Source organism: Gallinula chloropus, assembly GCF_964237585.1.
Source record: "Gallinula chloropus genome assembly, chromosome: 3".
Classification (NCBI taxonomy): Eukaryota; Metazoa; Chordata; class Aves; order Gruiformes; family Rallidae; genus Gallinula; species Gallinula chloropus.
Window position 1 is genome coordinate 25,545,131 of NC_140087.1, and position 16,162 is coordinate 25,561,292.

Below are 16,162 nucleotides of genomic sequence, written 5' to 3' on the forward strand. Positions count from 1 at the left end.
TCTGAGGAGAGGATGTGAGCTGGAGCATTGTAGCACTCAGTGTTTGGATGAGCTGCAAAGCAGAGACTGTGGTCATTTGTGGTAATAAAGATTGCTTTTTTGGCACTTTTCCTAAAAGTAGCTTCATTAAATGCTATATGTTGGCTAAATTCTAATTGAGTAAATCCATTCTGTCTCTCTCTGGGCCCCTGAAGTATCAGCTGGGTAAAATATTCGCTTCATAGGAACAGAGGAGTTTCTAACTGCCCAGTAATTCAGCCCTCTGGATGGGCTTCTCATTGGATGTCAATGTGTGGAGCTCAGCTGGCTCCAGTCGAGCTACTTTGATCTACACCTGCAAAGACCTTGACATTATTTTCTGCTGATGGCAGCACCAGAATTGTCAAGGCAAGGCACAAAAAATAAGCAATTAGGGAAGAAATTGGTCCTGAAAAGGTGTTTTTCTATTATCAGACAGTTAGTGGTTGGATTCTGTTCTAAAAGTTTATGCCCAGTGAAAGCCTCTCTACTAGCTCAGTATTTCTGCAGTGCTGGGCTGCTGTGTTACGACCCTGAGCAGGTGGTCCTCAGCCTAAAGTGAAGTGGTTCCTTAACAATTACAGCTTGGAAAGCATCTTGGGGGTCCTCTGAAGGCATTCTCTGTGGTGTATTTTGGTAATCAGTGTATAAAATTATTCATGCAAATAAGAGGACTTCCTGAACGTCTTTTTTTTTCCTCCCTCTCCCTCACTCCACTCCCCCCACACCAAAAAAAAAAAAAAAAAAGGAGGAATATTCTACTAATGTAGAAATTTTTTTTGATCAGTGAACATGAGATATCTTCTTCATTTTTGTCTCATGGCTTGTGGCCACAGGGAGCGACATCTTAGCCCAACTTTAGAATCCTGTATTTTTTCCCTGCTGAGCATGGAGTGTGTTGCTAAGGCAGCCTTTCTCTCAGGCTAGATTACAAGTGTTTCATTTGCACCTCAAAGCTGAATTCTACTAACTTTGACAGAGAGAAGCTGGTACTTTAGCATCTCCCTTTTTTTCTTTTAAGCATAATACTATTTTCAGTGGGGTAAGCAAAGAAAGTAACCTCAAAGCAGGGGTGTATGGAGTAAAGGAAAAAAAAAAGCTATGATCCAAAGACAGGGAAATGTAAAGCTTGCCCCAGCCTTCGAGTCAGGGCCGCAGGCAGCTGTGGTGGGGAGGGAGGATGATGTGGCTGTTCCCTCCTTAATGGGGCATCCTTATGGGACATAGAGCACATGCCCTGTTAGGCAACATGAATGAGGGTGTGTGCATGCCTTTGTCCCGTGCATCCTCAGGGTGAATCCAGGACTGCCCTAGCTGGATGTGTGACTTCATTTGCTCTGTCTGGGCATGCATACATTATGTCGCACCCTTGAGTAGGGTCAATGAGCAGAGAGCATTCCCTTTAGACCCTTGTCCATACACATGTGATGTAGACACTATAAAACAGACTTTTCTGGGCTTATTTCTGAACCATTACCTCTTTTGGCTCTTCATACACCCTTTCTTTCAGAACATCTCACACATATAAGAAGCATGGAAGCTACTTTGCTGATGTAGAAAATTGCTCACAAATGGCATATAGACTGGCATCTTCCTTTGCCACCCCTTTCCCAAGGTCAGGACCAAAATGTAGGAACCTCCTCTGCTCCTTGCTGTGCTGCAGAGAGGGAGCTGGCCCATGATTTGTTCAACCCTCTGCAGGTCACAAGCAATTGCTGCTTGACTTGCTGTGTTGGGTCAAGTGTGATGAATGTCTGGGGCTGCAAGGTGACTCCAGCTGTCAGCCATGTGAAGCTGTGAGCCTGTGGGCACTGTGCATGTTGATGTTTTTGGGTTTCCCTGGTCTTTGCATGGTGGCCCAGCACTGTCCTGTCACAGCCACCACCATCATCTCCTCCTGCATCATTAAAATGGATGTGGTAAGTCTTTTCTAAGTAGAAAAATCAGCATTGCACAGGAGTGAGCCATGTTAGTGTAAGAGATTCAGGGCAAGAGGAGTCCACCAGCGCAACAAACACCCTTTCTCCATGCCTGCCTTTCCCTCTCCTCCTGCCTCCCTTGTCCAGTTGGCATGTGCTGCAATGCTGGGCAGGTTGGCTCGAAGGCAGGGTCATCCCTGCTCCTTGTGCTTGCCCCTTGGCGTTGCCCATTTCTGAATGAAGTAAAAAGCAAGCTCTGAATTCTGCATAGATGAGTGCAGTCACGGGGGCAAAGAGAGAGGGGCAGTGGGAATCCAGCAGCGACTGCATGTGTGCTTGACTGCAATCTGATTAGCAAGGTGAATTTAATGATGATGTTAATAGGGAAGCCTGGAATGAATGTTTCACTCGGTTTTGCCGTACGTCCCTGTTCTGGGCCACTTGCACTACTGCTGGAGTTCTGGCATCTGGGTTGTGTATCATCCCGTGCCTGTGCCTCCTTCTATACAGCTTTGTGGGAAAAGTTGAGCTGAAAGAGATCAGCTGGTTCTTACTAGTCTCCCATCAACAAGCTTTATCATTACCGTGGTCTGCCACAGGGATCAGAAATCAGGTGAGAGGGTTATGTCAACACGATGGCTGTGATTTTAGTTGTCACCATGAAAATCCTTTCACATTTGGATAAACTCTGGGTTACTGAAAAATGTTGTGTTTTACATGTTCAGCAGGGGACCTGATAAATTTTTGAGGTGACAAAGGCCAGACATGCAGAGAAGGAAAATATTTTTGTGCTTTCCTTGCAACTTCTGCAAATAAAGGATGTTGCTGGTTCGGAAGCAGAGCAGCAATTGGTGGTTGGATGGTTTTAGGAAGGAGGATATAGCTACCATCACCACCTTCCTCCCCACCCCAAATCTGTGCCTGGCGGTACAGGAATAACTGTGTGAAGTAAAAGCAAGACTGAAGGAGGCAACCACAGCACACACCAGGACTGATGAGAGTGGTAGTATCAGCAGGAGAATGATGATGAGGATGAACAGCAGGGAAGACACAGGCCTCACTGCTACTTGCTGCCTCCGAATGATCACAGAAGTGGGGTGGGCTTCTGTGTCCTGGTGCAGAGGTACCTGAGGGAAGCGCAGCGGAGCTGACGTGCAGACTGCAATCCCAAAGGCTTCTGAGGAGGACACTGCTACCATGCAGAGGCAGTTTTGTATTGGGTGTCAAGGCAAGAGAAAAGGAGAGACTGGCAATTAATGTTAAAGAAGAATGAGAAGCAGTGGGTTAACACACAGAAGTCTGTGGTGGTGACAGTGATACAATGAATGACAATCAGGTATATGATTAAATTTTAAAGATTTTCTTGCCTCTGTTGATGGTACTCCAACCTCCCACAGGTCTATAGACCATGAGATCACACATAAACCATCCCCGAAGTTTGACTTTAAGTGCTCTACCCAGCCTGGGATCAGCCAATTTTTTTCTGCTGTCTCATGCAAACACCCGAGGCCAAATCCTGGAATGAAAACCAGGAGGGTCACTCCCCTCTGCACTCAGCATTGTCTTCATGCAGTGAAAACAAGGAGGAAACTCCTGGGATAAAATGTGGTTGGTAGATGGTGTGGAAGAAGAGAAGCAACAGGTATGTGGGTAGAAACTCCCAGAGTAATAGGAATTGCAAGCATGTGGGTGCAGTTTTAGGTGCAAAAATTAAAAGGGTGAAAATGAGGAAGGCGGAATAGAGTGGGAGTGATTTTCCCAGAAGGCTGTGTAATTATTCATGAGGGATGATACTGTAAGAATGATAACTATGTAGGAAGTTTTCATCTGTAGTATCCTTGTCTCCCTGCCTGCTGAGGTTGGAAGGTATGAGGCAACAATTATATAATTAAAGATGTGACCATAATGATTATGGAAAATGGAACCGAGTTAAAGTTGCAAGGCCATGTTGATCATTATTATTATAATATAATTGCATATTTGAATGTATAAGAAAACTTCAACAATTAGAGGTAGGCCTACTTGAAAAAGAAATTGGTTTCATGCAGGTAATTACTAAAATGGAAACAGAATCAAACAAGACCAAGAAAGGAAAAAAAAACAAACCCCACACTAATGAGCATATAAATTGCATTCATTTTAGAAGTCACCCTAACAGCAAACAAAACTTAAAATGGAGATTATATTTCTACAGGCTTAAGTCAATGGAAACTAAAAAAAAAGTAAATCAGGTGAGTACAACTTTTTATCATAGGATAAGAATTTGTTGTAGGTTAACATGCTCACAGGCACATAACTGGCTTGGTCATACCCTTAGGACTTTGAATCTGAACGTTTGATAGGACTCATCTTGCCTAGGTTAGACACCTAATAATAGACATTTTAAATTTAAGCTAGTTGTCTTAGGCTGGCAGTGAAGAGAAATGGTGTCTTCAGAGAGAAAGTAATTTCTTCTGTCTTGGATGCCAGTCTTAGCGTAAGATGCCTTGTCCTCAAAAGATGCTTATTCTTCTCCACTGCTTATAAAAGGAGCTTAAGATAACTAAGACTTGAATGATCTACTTTCAGGTGATTAAAGATGTGAAATAAATCCTGTCAGTGCTGGTATCTAGCGTATAAAAACTGTAGCAATCGGAGCAATATCAAAACAAATGGTTGCAAATCACACTGTATACTCTAACTGTTACCTCTCAAAAAGGCTGGACCAAGCAGTTCAGGCACAGACATACTTAACCAGGCTGTGGACCATGTTGGTAGCAGGTAGATTCAAACTCCACTTTTGGAGGGCAGCATGCTGGAAAGACTGTGACCACAGTTTCCCGTGGCCTGCCAAAGATGGCATCCTCTCTCTTGGTTCACCTGTATTTCAACTCTGGCTTGAATGAGTCACTTTGTCTTCAGGGTCTTCTTGAGATTTGTCTATAAACACAGCTTTGTTTGATTGTAACATTTCTTTCTCCAACCTTTGGACAGCTTGTTTAATTGCCCTTTTCAAATCCTTAAGCTGTCCATCTCAAACTCCGAAAGGCCTGGGCTGAATTCAGAGGAAGGGGATGAAAAGCAAGACATGTGCCAACGGGAATTTTTAACCTTCTTCCAAAAAGCCTTCTTACTCTCCTTACTTGAGACTGTACATCTGTCTGGGTAGGTACCTTCTCTTGCCCCCTTCCTTCTTCATCTTTGTTCTTGGTGCCAGAATTGACCAGTTTCTGACAAGGTGGCTTCATTAGGTGTGTTGGCAGGTGTGTTAGACAAGAGCTGGTTAGACAAGAGAGGACCTGAGAACGTAGGCAGTTGCCCGAAGGTGTCTCTTAGGGGATTCCTGCTTTCCTGGTACCTATTTGCTTCTGGGCTATTGTGCTCCATTACAGTGAGTGGGGTGACAGGTGACTGAGCTCACCCTTTTCCTGGGAGCATCAGCACTTGCATCAGGGCCAGGAGGAAGCTCTGGTGAAGAGGTTCCTGTGTTTGTGACTGGAAGAGATGGCACTGCCCGTAAGCATGATCTCAGGGGTAACTTCCGAAATACATCCTTGTACCTTCTAGTGTAGCTTCTAGTGTAGGTCCGCTCTGCTTTCTGCTCTTGGCCTGGAAGCTGGGACCTGCAACTAGCTTCTGAACTTCTGACCTCATTTGTGAGCTGGAAACAGCTGTGACCCCCTCTGTTGGGCTCATGATCCCAAATAGTATGACAAACTAGCAAGTTTCTGTTGTATGCAGAAAGAGGGTTGTGACCCTCTACCTTGGGAATTGCCACCAATTTAGAAATTGCTGTTGTTTTCAGTCCTTTTATGAGGAATCTAGAAAAGATCTTTTCCCCTCCCCTGTGGTTCTGTTGAAAACAAAACCTCTTTTAGAATACTGAGCAGAAAAGACAAACTCAGGGTAAGGCTAAGAGCTCGTGGGTGTTCAGGCCACAGAGCTTAGTGGTAGTTTACTTGTACAAAAATTCACTTTTTGTCCTTGCACCACTCCTTGGATACGGCTGAGCACATTGATGGTTTTACTATTTTACTTTGTAATTACAGATTCCTTTCACCTCATCTATTAAAATCACTACGTGTCCGAGTAGGCCATCTTTCATGCAACATCATAACAAAAAAGATACAATTAATGATGAGTCCTTAAATATATGTATGTGAATTGCAATGGTTTTTGAAACATGAAACTTTAGCATTTCAAAATTATGTTGCTAAATGGGATGACTCATTATGCCTGGGAAAAAAGATCCTGTAATTTCGTTGTATTTTCCTGCCATTAAGAAAATATTATGCTTCAAGAAGATGAAGGATAGCAGAATTTGCAGACACATTATTACTGGATAGTGGTAGCAAGGAGAAGTATGTTACATTTGCCTGCAGATATATGAGAGTATTTTGGCACCCACCTTTTGTTTCTTTAAAGAAAAAAAAAAAGTATCAATTTGGAGGACAAAGTAGAGCTGTGGTTTGTAGAAGACAAACCTGGACATACCAGTGTCTTCAATCCACTGCTTCCATGTCTGTCTCTCCTGTTTGCTCTGTTGACTGACCTTGGACAGACTGCTCTGCTGGGCCATCCACATGTTCTGCAGCTTTTGGTGGACTTTGGGTGGGCACTGGCATATTCCCAAGGGGAGGGGGCATGTTTTGTGTGGTTGTTGGCACGTTTTCAGGGGTTGCTGGCATGTTTTCAGTGGGTTTTGGCATATTCTCAGTGGGTGCTGGCACACTCTCAGGAGGGATTGGCACACTTTCTGTGGGTGCTGGCAGCGGTTCTGGGAGCACAGGCATGCTTTTGGCGGGCTTTGGCACATTCTCAGTGGGCGGTGTCATATTTTCAGTGAGCATTTGCGTTCTCTCCATGGGTGCTGGCACATGTTCAGTGGGCGTTGGGGTGACGGTGCTGGGCTGCTCACAATTCCCGGGCTCTGACCATGGGGTGAGAGGAGCAGGGAGCTCTGGCACCAGGTTGGCATTACATGTTTGAGCCTCACAGGTCTCAGGATTGCTGCTTTTGCTTGGGAGGGAGTCCTCTGCCTTGTGGGACACCCTGAAAGCTTCAGCCAGCTCCTTCAGCACGGTCCCGTCAGTAGCGCGCAGTTCGATGCTCGCCTGCTCAGAGGAGGAAGGGCTCGTATCAGCGTCATCTTCTTCTTCCAAGATGCCATTTCCATTCACCTCTTCAGGGAACTGTGCTTGCTTTATCTTTTTGTACAATTCATTCCTCTCTTCCTGCAGAGCTCGGCAAAGGTTCTCTAGCCTCTGGATTTTCAGCACGAAGCACTCATACTCCTTGGACCTCATGGCTTTCTGTGGTCAAAGACATCAGAAGAAGGTGCGGACTGAGTTTGGGTGCATGCAAATAATTGGTGGAATTGGCAGTTAAGAAACAATTAAGGATCTAGGAAGCCCACACAGAACTCTGCCAGGTTTCTGGCTTTCACCAGCTGCTCTACAGTAACTGTGGTCTTTTGTACTGAAGCTTCAAGAGGAAATTCACTCATTATTGCAGTGTATTAGCATTCTCCATACAAACTGAGATCAAGTCCCTCCAAAAATATTTGCAGGAATACCTGTTGATGATCTGTAGAGATGGAAAAATATAGTGGATGTCCATACAGGTAAGCATCCAAAAGCCTGACTGGACTTCTGGTGGGTGTGGGTGTGAATTTGGGGTAAAACAAGCTGTATTGTATTTTTTGTTTACTTTGCTTTTAGGTTCTGTGAGAATATCCTGAATTGGAACATTTTCTTGCTTCTACACACAGTGAGAAAACAAGAGATACAGAAAGCCATAGAAAAAGCTATAGCACAGAGCCACAAAGCCAACCAGAAAGGCCCAGTCCAAGTTCATTGTAAGTTTGGGGTGAAACTTCAGGCAGCCTCTTATCTTATTTGAATGAGTTCCAACATGCTTATCAATTTCCTCTGCAATGCCCCCGTGACAGCCTGTTTGAAACTATGGTGAGCCACAGCACTTTTGGTTCTTAGCATTTGCCTACACATGAAGTTAATGAAAGGTGTGAATTTGGAGTTCATTAGCTAGAGCACATTAATTCCTTGGGTGGTGTTCTTATGCAGAAAGTAAGTAGCATGAAGGGAACTAATGCCAATTTGATTCTGTGTGAGAGCATTAACAATCACACATTTTTAGAGCACTTAATATTCACAGTTACATAATTCAGCTTCTCGTGGACATAATGAATGTCTCTGCACAATCTAAAAGCTCCAGCAGTTAGGATTGTCTTTTTATTTAATGACATCTAATTATCAAGGTAGCTTTTAAAAAAAGACCCTTAGATTCAAGAAGATTTTCATTGAATTCTGGTGGTTTCAAGTCATCTCATCTCCTAGTTAAGGCTTTATGTGGAGACAGAAGCATATCCTGGGAACAAAAAGGCTGCTCACCTCTTCAATCATGTCCAGCAACGCTCTGTTACAGTTCTCAAACCTGGATTTCCACGTAGCAGTATCCTTTTCCAACTTCTTCATTTTCTTTGTCATCTACAGAAGCAGGAGAAAAAGCTGAATCATAACAGGAATTGCATGCTGTAGATGAAGTTAGGGTAGCCCTTTTATTCAGGTCTTTGGCTATACTGAGAACTCTGCTTTCAGCAGCTACAGTGGCTGTGCTAAGTAATCATTTATGTTAAGGGATGGATTTAGTTTTATGTAGCTGCCATATAACTTTCAGCCTCCAGTCTTTGGTCCTAAAGTAGGACCAGTAGATTATGTGGGTAAAAGTACAGCCAACTCCCAGAGAACAAACTATGACAAAAACAAAAGTCTAAAAGAAGGTGAAATTATTCTGTTTGTCTCTTTACCAGGCCAGTGTTAGATTGCTGGGAAATTAAAGAAGGGCTTGTATCTTCTGAACCAGCACTGCCAAGGAAGTTCCCTCTGGATTAGTCACCTCTCTCCTACCTCCAAAACACACTACTAGCAAACAAGCACCATCTATCTTTCCCTTTGATTTTCTGCAGACTGAACTTTCTGTGAAGATCATGAAAGGTTGCCTGTATCAGGGCACCAGGATTTTGGGCCCTGCTGGCAGAGCAGAGCAGAGCAGAGCAGAGCAGAACTCTATTTATCATTAAAGTGAGTACAACATGTGGGCAGTCTGTGTTTTCTGTCTGCCATTCATTACAGGAAATAAGTACACCAGCTGCAAGGAAACAGTCACTTGGGCTTAATGGTGGGAAGGAGGTGGTGGGCTTGAGCTCTGTCTACACACTCCACTGGGAAGATGTGCAGCCTGTGTCACCTTTGCCCTGTCAATCACCCAGGAGGCTCTGGGCACTCCTTGAGACATGGGCTGACAAATACAGCTTTGGTATCTCTGAGAGGTCTGCACCCAATCACCACATCAGGTTTGAGGTAAAATGTGTATTCTCCCAGGCAATTTTGGCTTTAGCTGAGAGAGGGAGAGTGAAATGTTCAGCTTGCAGCACCGAAGTCCAAGCTGCTGTGCTTCATGACTGAGTGTGCCCAGATCTTATTTGGATGTTGATGACATTGTTCTCCAAGATGTGCAGAAATGATAAATTTTTTTCTGGTGAGAAATATCAAAATCTAAAAGGAGAGTCTGAAGCAGAGGTCAGGTATGAGCTTATACTCACTTTCTCCATCTCCTGTTTGAACGTGGCAAACACTTCGTTGCTTTTAGTCAATGTTTTCTGAAATTCTTCAAACCTTTCAGAGTAGAGAGTGATCTGCATTAACAGGGAAAAACCACCACAGTAATTTCAGAGTCTCCAGGACAGTGAACTTCTACTTCGGTAGAAAATAAAAAGTATTATGTTTGGACATGGAAATTATCTTCTGTTTGGACACTGTGAAGCACAAATATCAGGCAAATGAAACTCTTTGCATATTTTTAAGGTTGCAAAGTATGACAATTCTGCTGTTGCTGAAAGTTAAACAGAGGAAGAAGAGAAGGACCCAGGCCAGTGATTTTAAAAAGACCTGGGAATTATGGGCATCTGAATGCTGCGGCTCTGGTGTCTCTACACAGAATGCCCAGAAGCAGAAGCATTTCCTAGAAGTGGAGACTTTTGAAAACATTTCCCTTGTGGAGACCTTGAGTGGAACACATTAAAGTCTGCAAAGATGTCCAGGCCCTGCCTCTCCTCACTAGCCCTGCACACTTCTTTTCTGTGTCCAGTCACAGTTGATGTCTACAGGAAAGGACTCCTAGGATGACCTACAGAATGGACAATGATAATGTGGTCCCTGGGCCATCTCCATGGGCAGGGACTAACCTGAGCTGGTCCGACCATTGATGCTGTGCAGGACCAGGCAGTGGGATTAAGTCAGTGTGAGAACCAGCACGATCAGAGCTGTGCCTGAGCTCTAAGCCTTGCTTCACCATGCAGGCATCGCCAAACTCCAACCCAAGGGCGTAAGCTCTGGAAGGCTTTAGCGGAGAAGGTCCATACAGCCTGGCTGCCCAGCTCTCACCTACCACTCTGATTACTGAACAGCCAGGCAGGGGGCTGGGTGCTACCTTGGATACACTGCTTCTGATGTCAAAGTGAGCTGTGGGACAGATACCCCTGCATCACGCAGCGTCTGCATTTTCCCCTCTTCCATCTTCCCAAGGGCACAGACTGTGGCCAGGAGCTGCACCAGGCAGTATTTGGTGCAGTTTACTGGACTCCACCATTGAAGAGGAGTGTTGCTGCTCCTTCCCTAAGTTACCTGGCATGCAGGGTAGCCCCAACACTGAGTGAAGCCCACCCTTCGCTTTACACTGATGTAATCCTGTGCTGGATTCCTTCAGGCTGCATCCCTGCACCACGACTCAAGTGAGTTGAGGGGGCACCTTGTCAGCTCTGGTTTGTAGACCACATGTGGACTTGAGTTGCAGGCAAGTCCAACAAAGGCAGAGAAAATAATTCCAACCTTTTCTGCCAGTTGCACTTCACTTTGTGAAGCAGAACGGAAGAAAGCTGTTGCAATGTGCCAGCATTTGAGACTATTAGGGATCCATATTTTGCTATCAGATTCCATCTGGTAGCCACAGGAAAGTTCATCTGTGGCTGTATTTTGTCAGTAATTTGTATTTTTATATCTAAAATCTGTGGAAGTTTTTGAAGAAAAAAAACCCAAAACAAAACCTGAAGATCTGATTCTGTGATCTGAGGTTAGGTTTTCTGTAAGATTTTCTTGTTTTCTTGTTTTCTGCTAGGTAGTTAGGGTCTCGGTGGCTGCGAGGAGGGTACTGGCTGAAGCCCTTCCCTGACAAGCTGGATGAGGGCATGGGAGGTTAATCTGTGCAGAGCTGTGTGCTGCCGATTTCAGGGCCAGCTGACATGAAGCTTGCATATGTGTAGCTACACTAGGCTGTAGCCAGAGCTATGACGGATGCACAGACAGAAATTCAGAGGGATGTGCTTCAGCAGCCCGAGTGCCACAGACACTGGGCACTGATACCAAGTGAGAGGTTTGGAACACGCCTAATGGCTCTAAGGACAAATGCCTGAGCATCCCAAAAGCCTGGTGAGGGAGCAGGGTTGGGAGCCACCAAACTGGGGCTGCTAGCCCAGAGCCTTTGTTTTAAAAAACTTCACCTCAATTCTCTGTGTCTGCTTCTCCTTCCAACTTTTGCCTGTTGTTTAATTAGATTAAAAACCTTTCAGCTTTGAACAGGGCAAGCTCTGCTCTCAGCTGGGGCCCTAGGCAGTACCGTAGCACCAAGAATAGCTTCTGCAATTTAAATTTTAATAATAAATGAATGTTTTCATAGTGGCTGGGAACTGGCTGTGAGAGCTGTCTTGTGCTCCTCAGTTAGGGAGATGAGGCCCCCTCACTGCTGCCCGGCACCCATCCAGCACCCATCCAGACAGCATGGGCAGAGAGAGTGGAGGCAGCACTGCTCCAGGGGAGAACTTTTAAGTGCAAGGCTTTGGGAAGTGGGGGCATCTTGGCATCGTCATGCTGTCAGGGTGCTACTATGAGGATGGCCCTTTGGCTCTGTCACACCATGGCCAGGTGGTTGCACTAAGCTGGCTACTGAAAGTTAAAGGTCTCAGCTGATGCATCTTCCCACTTTGTTCCAAAGCACAACGCTAAAAAAGTCCATCTAAGCAATATGCCTGGGGAGGGTGTGCAGTGAGCTGGGAAGCATCACTGCAGTTTGGATGCATTCCCTCAGCCAATGCCAGATCCCTGTCACCATTTGGAGGGCTGGTTTTGGCTGTCTCAGGTATGCTGTGCCACCCAGAGGCAAGCTGGTATGGGGCTGTTAGCCCCTGATTCCCTCCAGCCTGAGGAATCAGTGGGTGTTCATCACCTCTAAAATGGAGTGATGTCTCACTCTCTGTGGCAGTGAGGGCTATATTATGGCTTCTCCCTATCTCATTGACCAATGTCTTCACACAATTTCCATGCAGTTGTCCCTCTACTTGCTTTGTGCTGTTTGCATCAAGGAGCTCTTTATGCTCTTTCTGTTCTGTGCTTGCACAGCACCTTGCATGATAGCATCTGGTCCATGAGGGGGGGGATCCTTTAGTGCTACCGTACTCAAAATATAAAATACTACTACTAATAATAATCCCAGTAATTTTAAAAGGAGGATGCTGTGTGACAGAGCTCTCATGCTTGAGCAGAATACCAAACTGCATGTTTCATTCCAGCAAGTGAATCACTTGCTCAGGTCTGCAAGGGGCATGTGTTTTATCAATGCCTTTGCAGGCTTGCTTGACTGGATTTTTCTAAAAACAGTTTTACCATTTCAAATGCATGCTTAATATATTCTAGCTTTTATCAACACCTTCAGTTTCATTAAACTGGCTACAGAGGTCTGCCTGCATGCAAAACTCTTTTTGGTTGAACATAAAAGTTTAATTAAAACCACTCTGAGAAAACCGGGAGCAGGTTTGCCATCAGGACAGACTCAGCTGGAGGCCTTTGAGGTTCGATTGCAGAACCTGTCAAACTGGTGTCAGCAGCAGTTAATATGATATTCTTCAGTGTGCTACCAGCTTATCTTACTCTTTGAAAAGACTTATAAAGCACCAAGCCCCTCTTACTGTGTTTCCAGATTAACATTAGCCTTTTTTGACTGCTCAACAGGTAGAATTAGACCATCTGCAAGGGCAAAGCTAGGACAACTTACCAGTAGGATTAACTGTGAGCAAAGGTTTAAGAGAGAGCTTCCCCAAGGATGTGGAGATGGACAGCTGCAGGCGGTCTGAGGGACTGACATCCCCCACCCCCCAAATCTCTGCTGGAGGATATCTTTCTCGTGGACAGGTCAAAGAAGATAAGTGGCCGTCAAATAAGATATGTGACTGTTTCTGTAAGTCTGAGAAAATCTACTGATGCTGTCTTTTTTTTATGTGAAAGTCCAGCATGCCTTCTAGTGTTCTCACTTGTATTCAAAGCTGATTACTCTATTGCTCTTAAAGTATAGAATACGCTGTCTGTTTCTTGTTTTTATTGTGTTTCACTACAGCATGACTCTTAGTGTAATTTTGACAAGTATTTTATTGAATGGTTTGAATTCCAACTAAACACTGAACTCCTAGAGGCCCTTTTTATAAGCCCTTAGTAGGCAGAATTCCTGCTGAAGTTAAGGAAAACAGTCTTCACACCCCAGTCCACACATGAGCACATGAGCTGCAGTTTGTTAAACATGTTTCATGATGTGTATGTACTCCAGTGCTCTGCTGGATTAGAAACCTGCCTGAAGGGCAGCTATGCTGAATAATCAATCCGAGGCATGCGTGGTTCAGGACTGTAAAAATTCATAAATCATCGCACACTAGAATGGTTTGGGTTGGAAGGGTCCTTTAAAGATTATATGGTTCCCCACATACACACCATGTGCAGGGACACCCTCCACTAGACCAGGTTGCCCAAAGCCCTATCCAACCTGGATCTGAAGACTGCCAGGGAGGGAGCAGCCACAGCTTCTCTTGACAGCTTGTGCCAGGGCTTTACCGTCCTCACAGGGAAGAATTTCTGTCTAATATCTCATCTAAATCTACCCTCTTTTAATTTAAAACAGTTACCTTTTGTCCTATGTTTACCTATATGCCCTGGTAAAAAGTCTCTCTCCATCTTTATCATAAGCTCCCTTTAAGTATTGAAAGTCTGCAAGAAGGTCTCCCTGGGGCCTTCTCTTCTCCAGACAAACCAAGGCAGGTGCCACAGGATGATTTGTAGTATGGGTGTTACCTTACAGTTGGCTTGAAAATAACCTGTTTTCTTTGCTATAGTCTATGGGATGTAGAACGAGGCTAGAAGGAATACATAGAAAGTAGTTTGGATACTTTACCTGGAATGCACCTCATGGGCTAAAACCTGGGAAACTAAGGCACACCATGCAATCACCTCTCCCACATCACCTGTGCCTGCAGGACAGTCTCTTGTTCCTTTAACATTTTGGCCTGGAGCTTCCATTCTGCAGCTTGATTCAGGAGCTGTGTTTTGGGGAACAGAGAGAAAATTGTTATGTCTTTGTCAGTTAGAAATCTTCATCCTCCAACTACCTGTGCTTCTGCCCCTGCTACCTTGATCAGGAGTGATCTAACTTTCAGGTGAGTTAGAGTATTTAGTGCTATCCTTAGACGTGGGACAGGATGTTTGGTTTCCAAAGGCATATTTAAATAGGAATTCAAAACTTAGTTGGAATAAAGTGTGCTGTACAGCAGGCTCTAATAAGTGTGGTATTTAACTGTATCTGCACCAGATTTCTGGAGAGCGGTTATGATACCTTCTGGCACTTTGGGTTCAGCACAGCTCTGGCCAAATTCCTTCTCTGGTGGATGACAAACTGCCTTGTACATTAATGATCAGCACAGCCAGACCTGCCTCAAAAAATCTGCAAGCTTTCAGAAAGGGAATGCCTAGTGAACGTCACACATTTACTGGTGCCTGTTACCTTTGGGCTCTGTTTGTGCTGACATGCTGTCAGCGGAGAATCCCAGCACAGGGTGATCAATGCCTCACTTAGCTCAAGGAGGCAGCCCAGGAAGAGCTTGACTGCAGTTTCATCCCTTGCTGCTCCTGAGAAGATGGGATTCCCTACTTCAAGGTATTTGGCAAAATGTCATTGTTATGTGCAGGCTGCAGGTGGGAGGGTCGGTTGAGGCCGTGTGATTTGTAGGAATGAGGAGGACACAGATTTCTCCAGGCTGCAGCTCTGAGTCAGCACTTCAAAGCCCCCAGTAATATCATAGCAATTGCTTTAATCTAAAAGGGGGAAATATTTACTGACGTGTTAAAGAAACGTGCCTTTTGCCTATCAAACATGTATAAAACATTTTACTGGTGAGGCCAAATGTGTTTTAGAAAAATAATGCTAATGATAGCTTGAGAAATGAGATATAAACAAGTCAGTTTACCACAGGAGTTCCTTCTGTTGGATTAAATAGTACTGTTTAAAGTAGCACTGTTGGGCTCTGAAAATACATTGAAAATAAAAATGCTGTGTAAGGCAATAAATCCTACTCACATAATTGGAAGTGAAATGTGAGTAGAACCATACGCAGAAAACTTACTTTATCCCTAGTAAAAACTTTTATTCTAATAATTTTGTTCAAAATAACACATGTAAACTACTTGAATACAACCTGGCAAAATAGCCAAGGATGTACCCTACAAATGCTGACTGAACAACGTAATGAATTCCCTCTCTGTCTCCAACTATTTGTGGCACAGGGAGTACCTGAATTAACTTGCTGCCTATATATATATATATATACACACACATAATATATAGAAAAATATTTCTTCAATCAATTTGGCCTTTAGATTCGGACCCACTAACTTTTTACCACCTACAGTTTCCTAGACAAGAATGCTTTACAGCTCACTCATGCAGCATATGAAGAAATACCATATTCTGCTTGTTTTATACCTGCCTCTTAATATTTATTTTGAGAATTTATTTTATGCTTGGTTCAATGGAGAATTGTCAATTTCTTGAATGTTGGCCTTGTTGACTAAACTTTCACTGTTGTAACTAGTAAAAAGAGATGGTATGTGTAGGTCTGGCTTAAATGAGCCTCAGTTCATGCATGTGTTTTCTTGGGAGAGGGTATGCTTTACATGTGTAAATGTTATTTATTTTATTTTTCAGTTTGGATGAAATCTGGATATTAAAATTTTATGTTTCTTCAATATCTACTTGTTTTGGGGTTGGAGGGTTTTTTTGGGTTGGGTTTGGGGTTTTTTTAGGTTTTTTAGGATGTCTGGTTTGAATGGTTTCATGAAAAGTGCTTTGAAAACATCCAG

The 16,162-nt window shown here is 44.0% G+C and overlaps 1 protein-coding gene across 1 annotated transcript in view; it reads right to left on the bottom strand.

The window, feature by feature from the left end:
• Nucleotides 1-4,053: 4,053 nt before the first annotated feature.
• The window catches only part of TXLNB (taxilin beta), a 41,810-nt gene continuing 29,701 nt past the window's right edge, over nucleotides 4,054-16,162 (bottom strand). The window contains exons 7-10 of the mRNA XM_084261342.1: nucleotides 14,272-14,346; nucleotides 9,538-9,630; nucleotides 8,327-8,422; nucleotides 4,054-7,228 (exon numbers count right to left, since the gene is read on the bottom strand). Of these exons, the coding sequence (XP_084117468.1) occupies nucleotides 6,419-7,228; nucleotides 8,327-8,422; nucleotides 9,538-9,630; nucleotides 14,272-14,346 (1,074 nt within the window). The 3' untranslated portion in view covers nucleotides 4,054-6,418. The remainder of the gene's footprint in view (nucleotides 7,229-8,326; nucleotides 8,423-9,537; nucleotides 9,631-14,271; nucleotides 14,347-16,162) is intronic.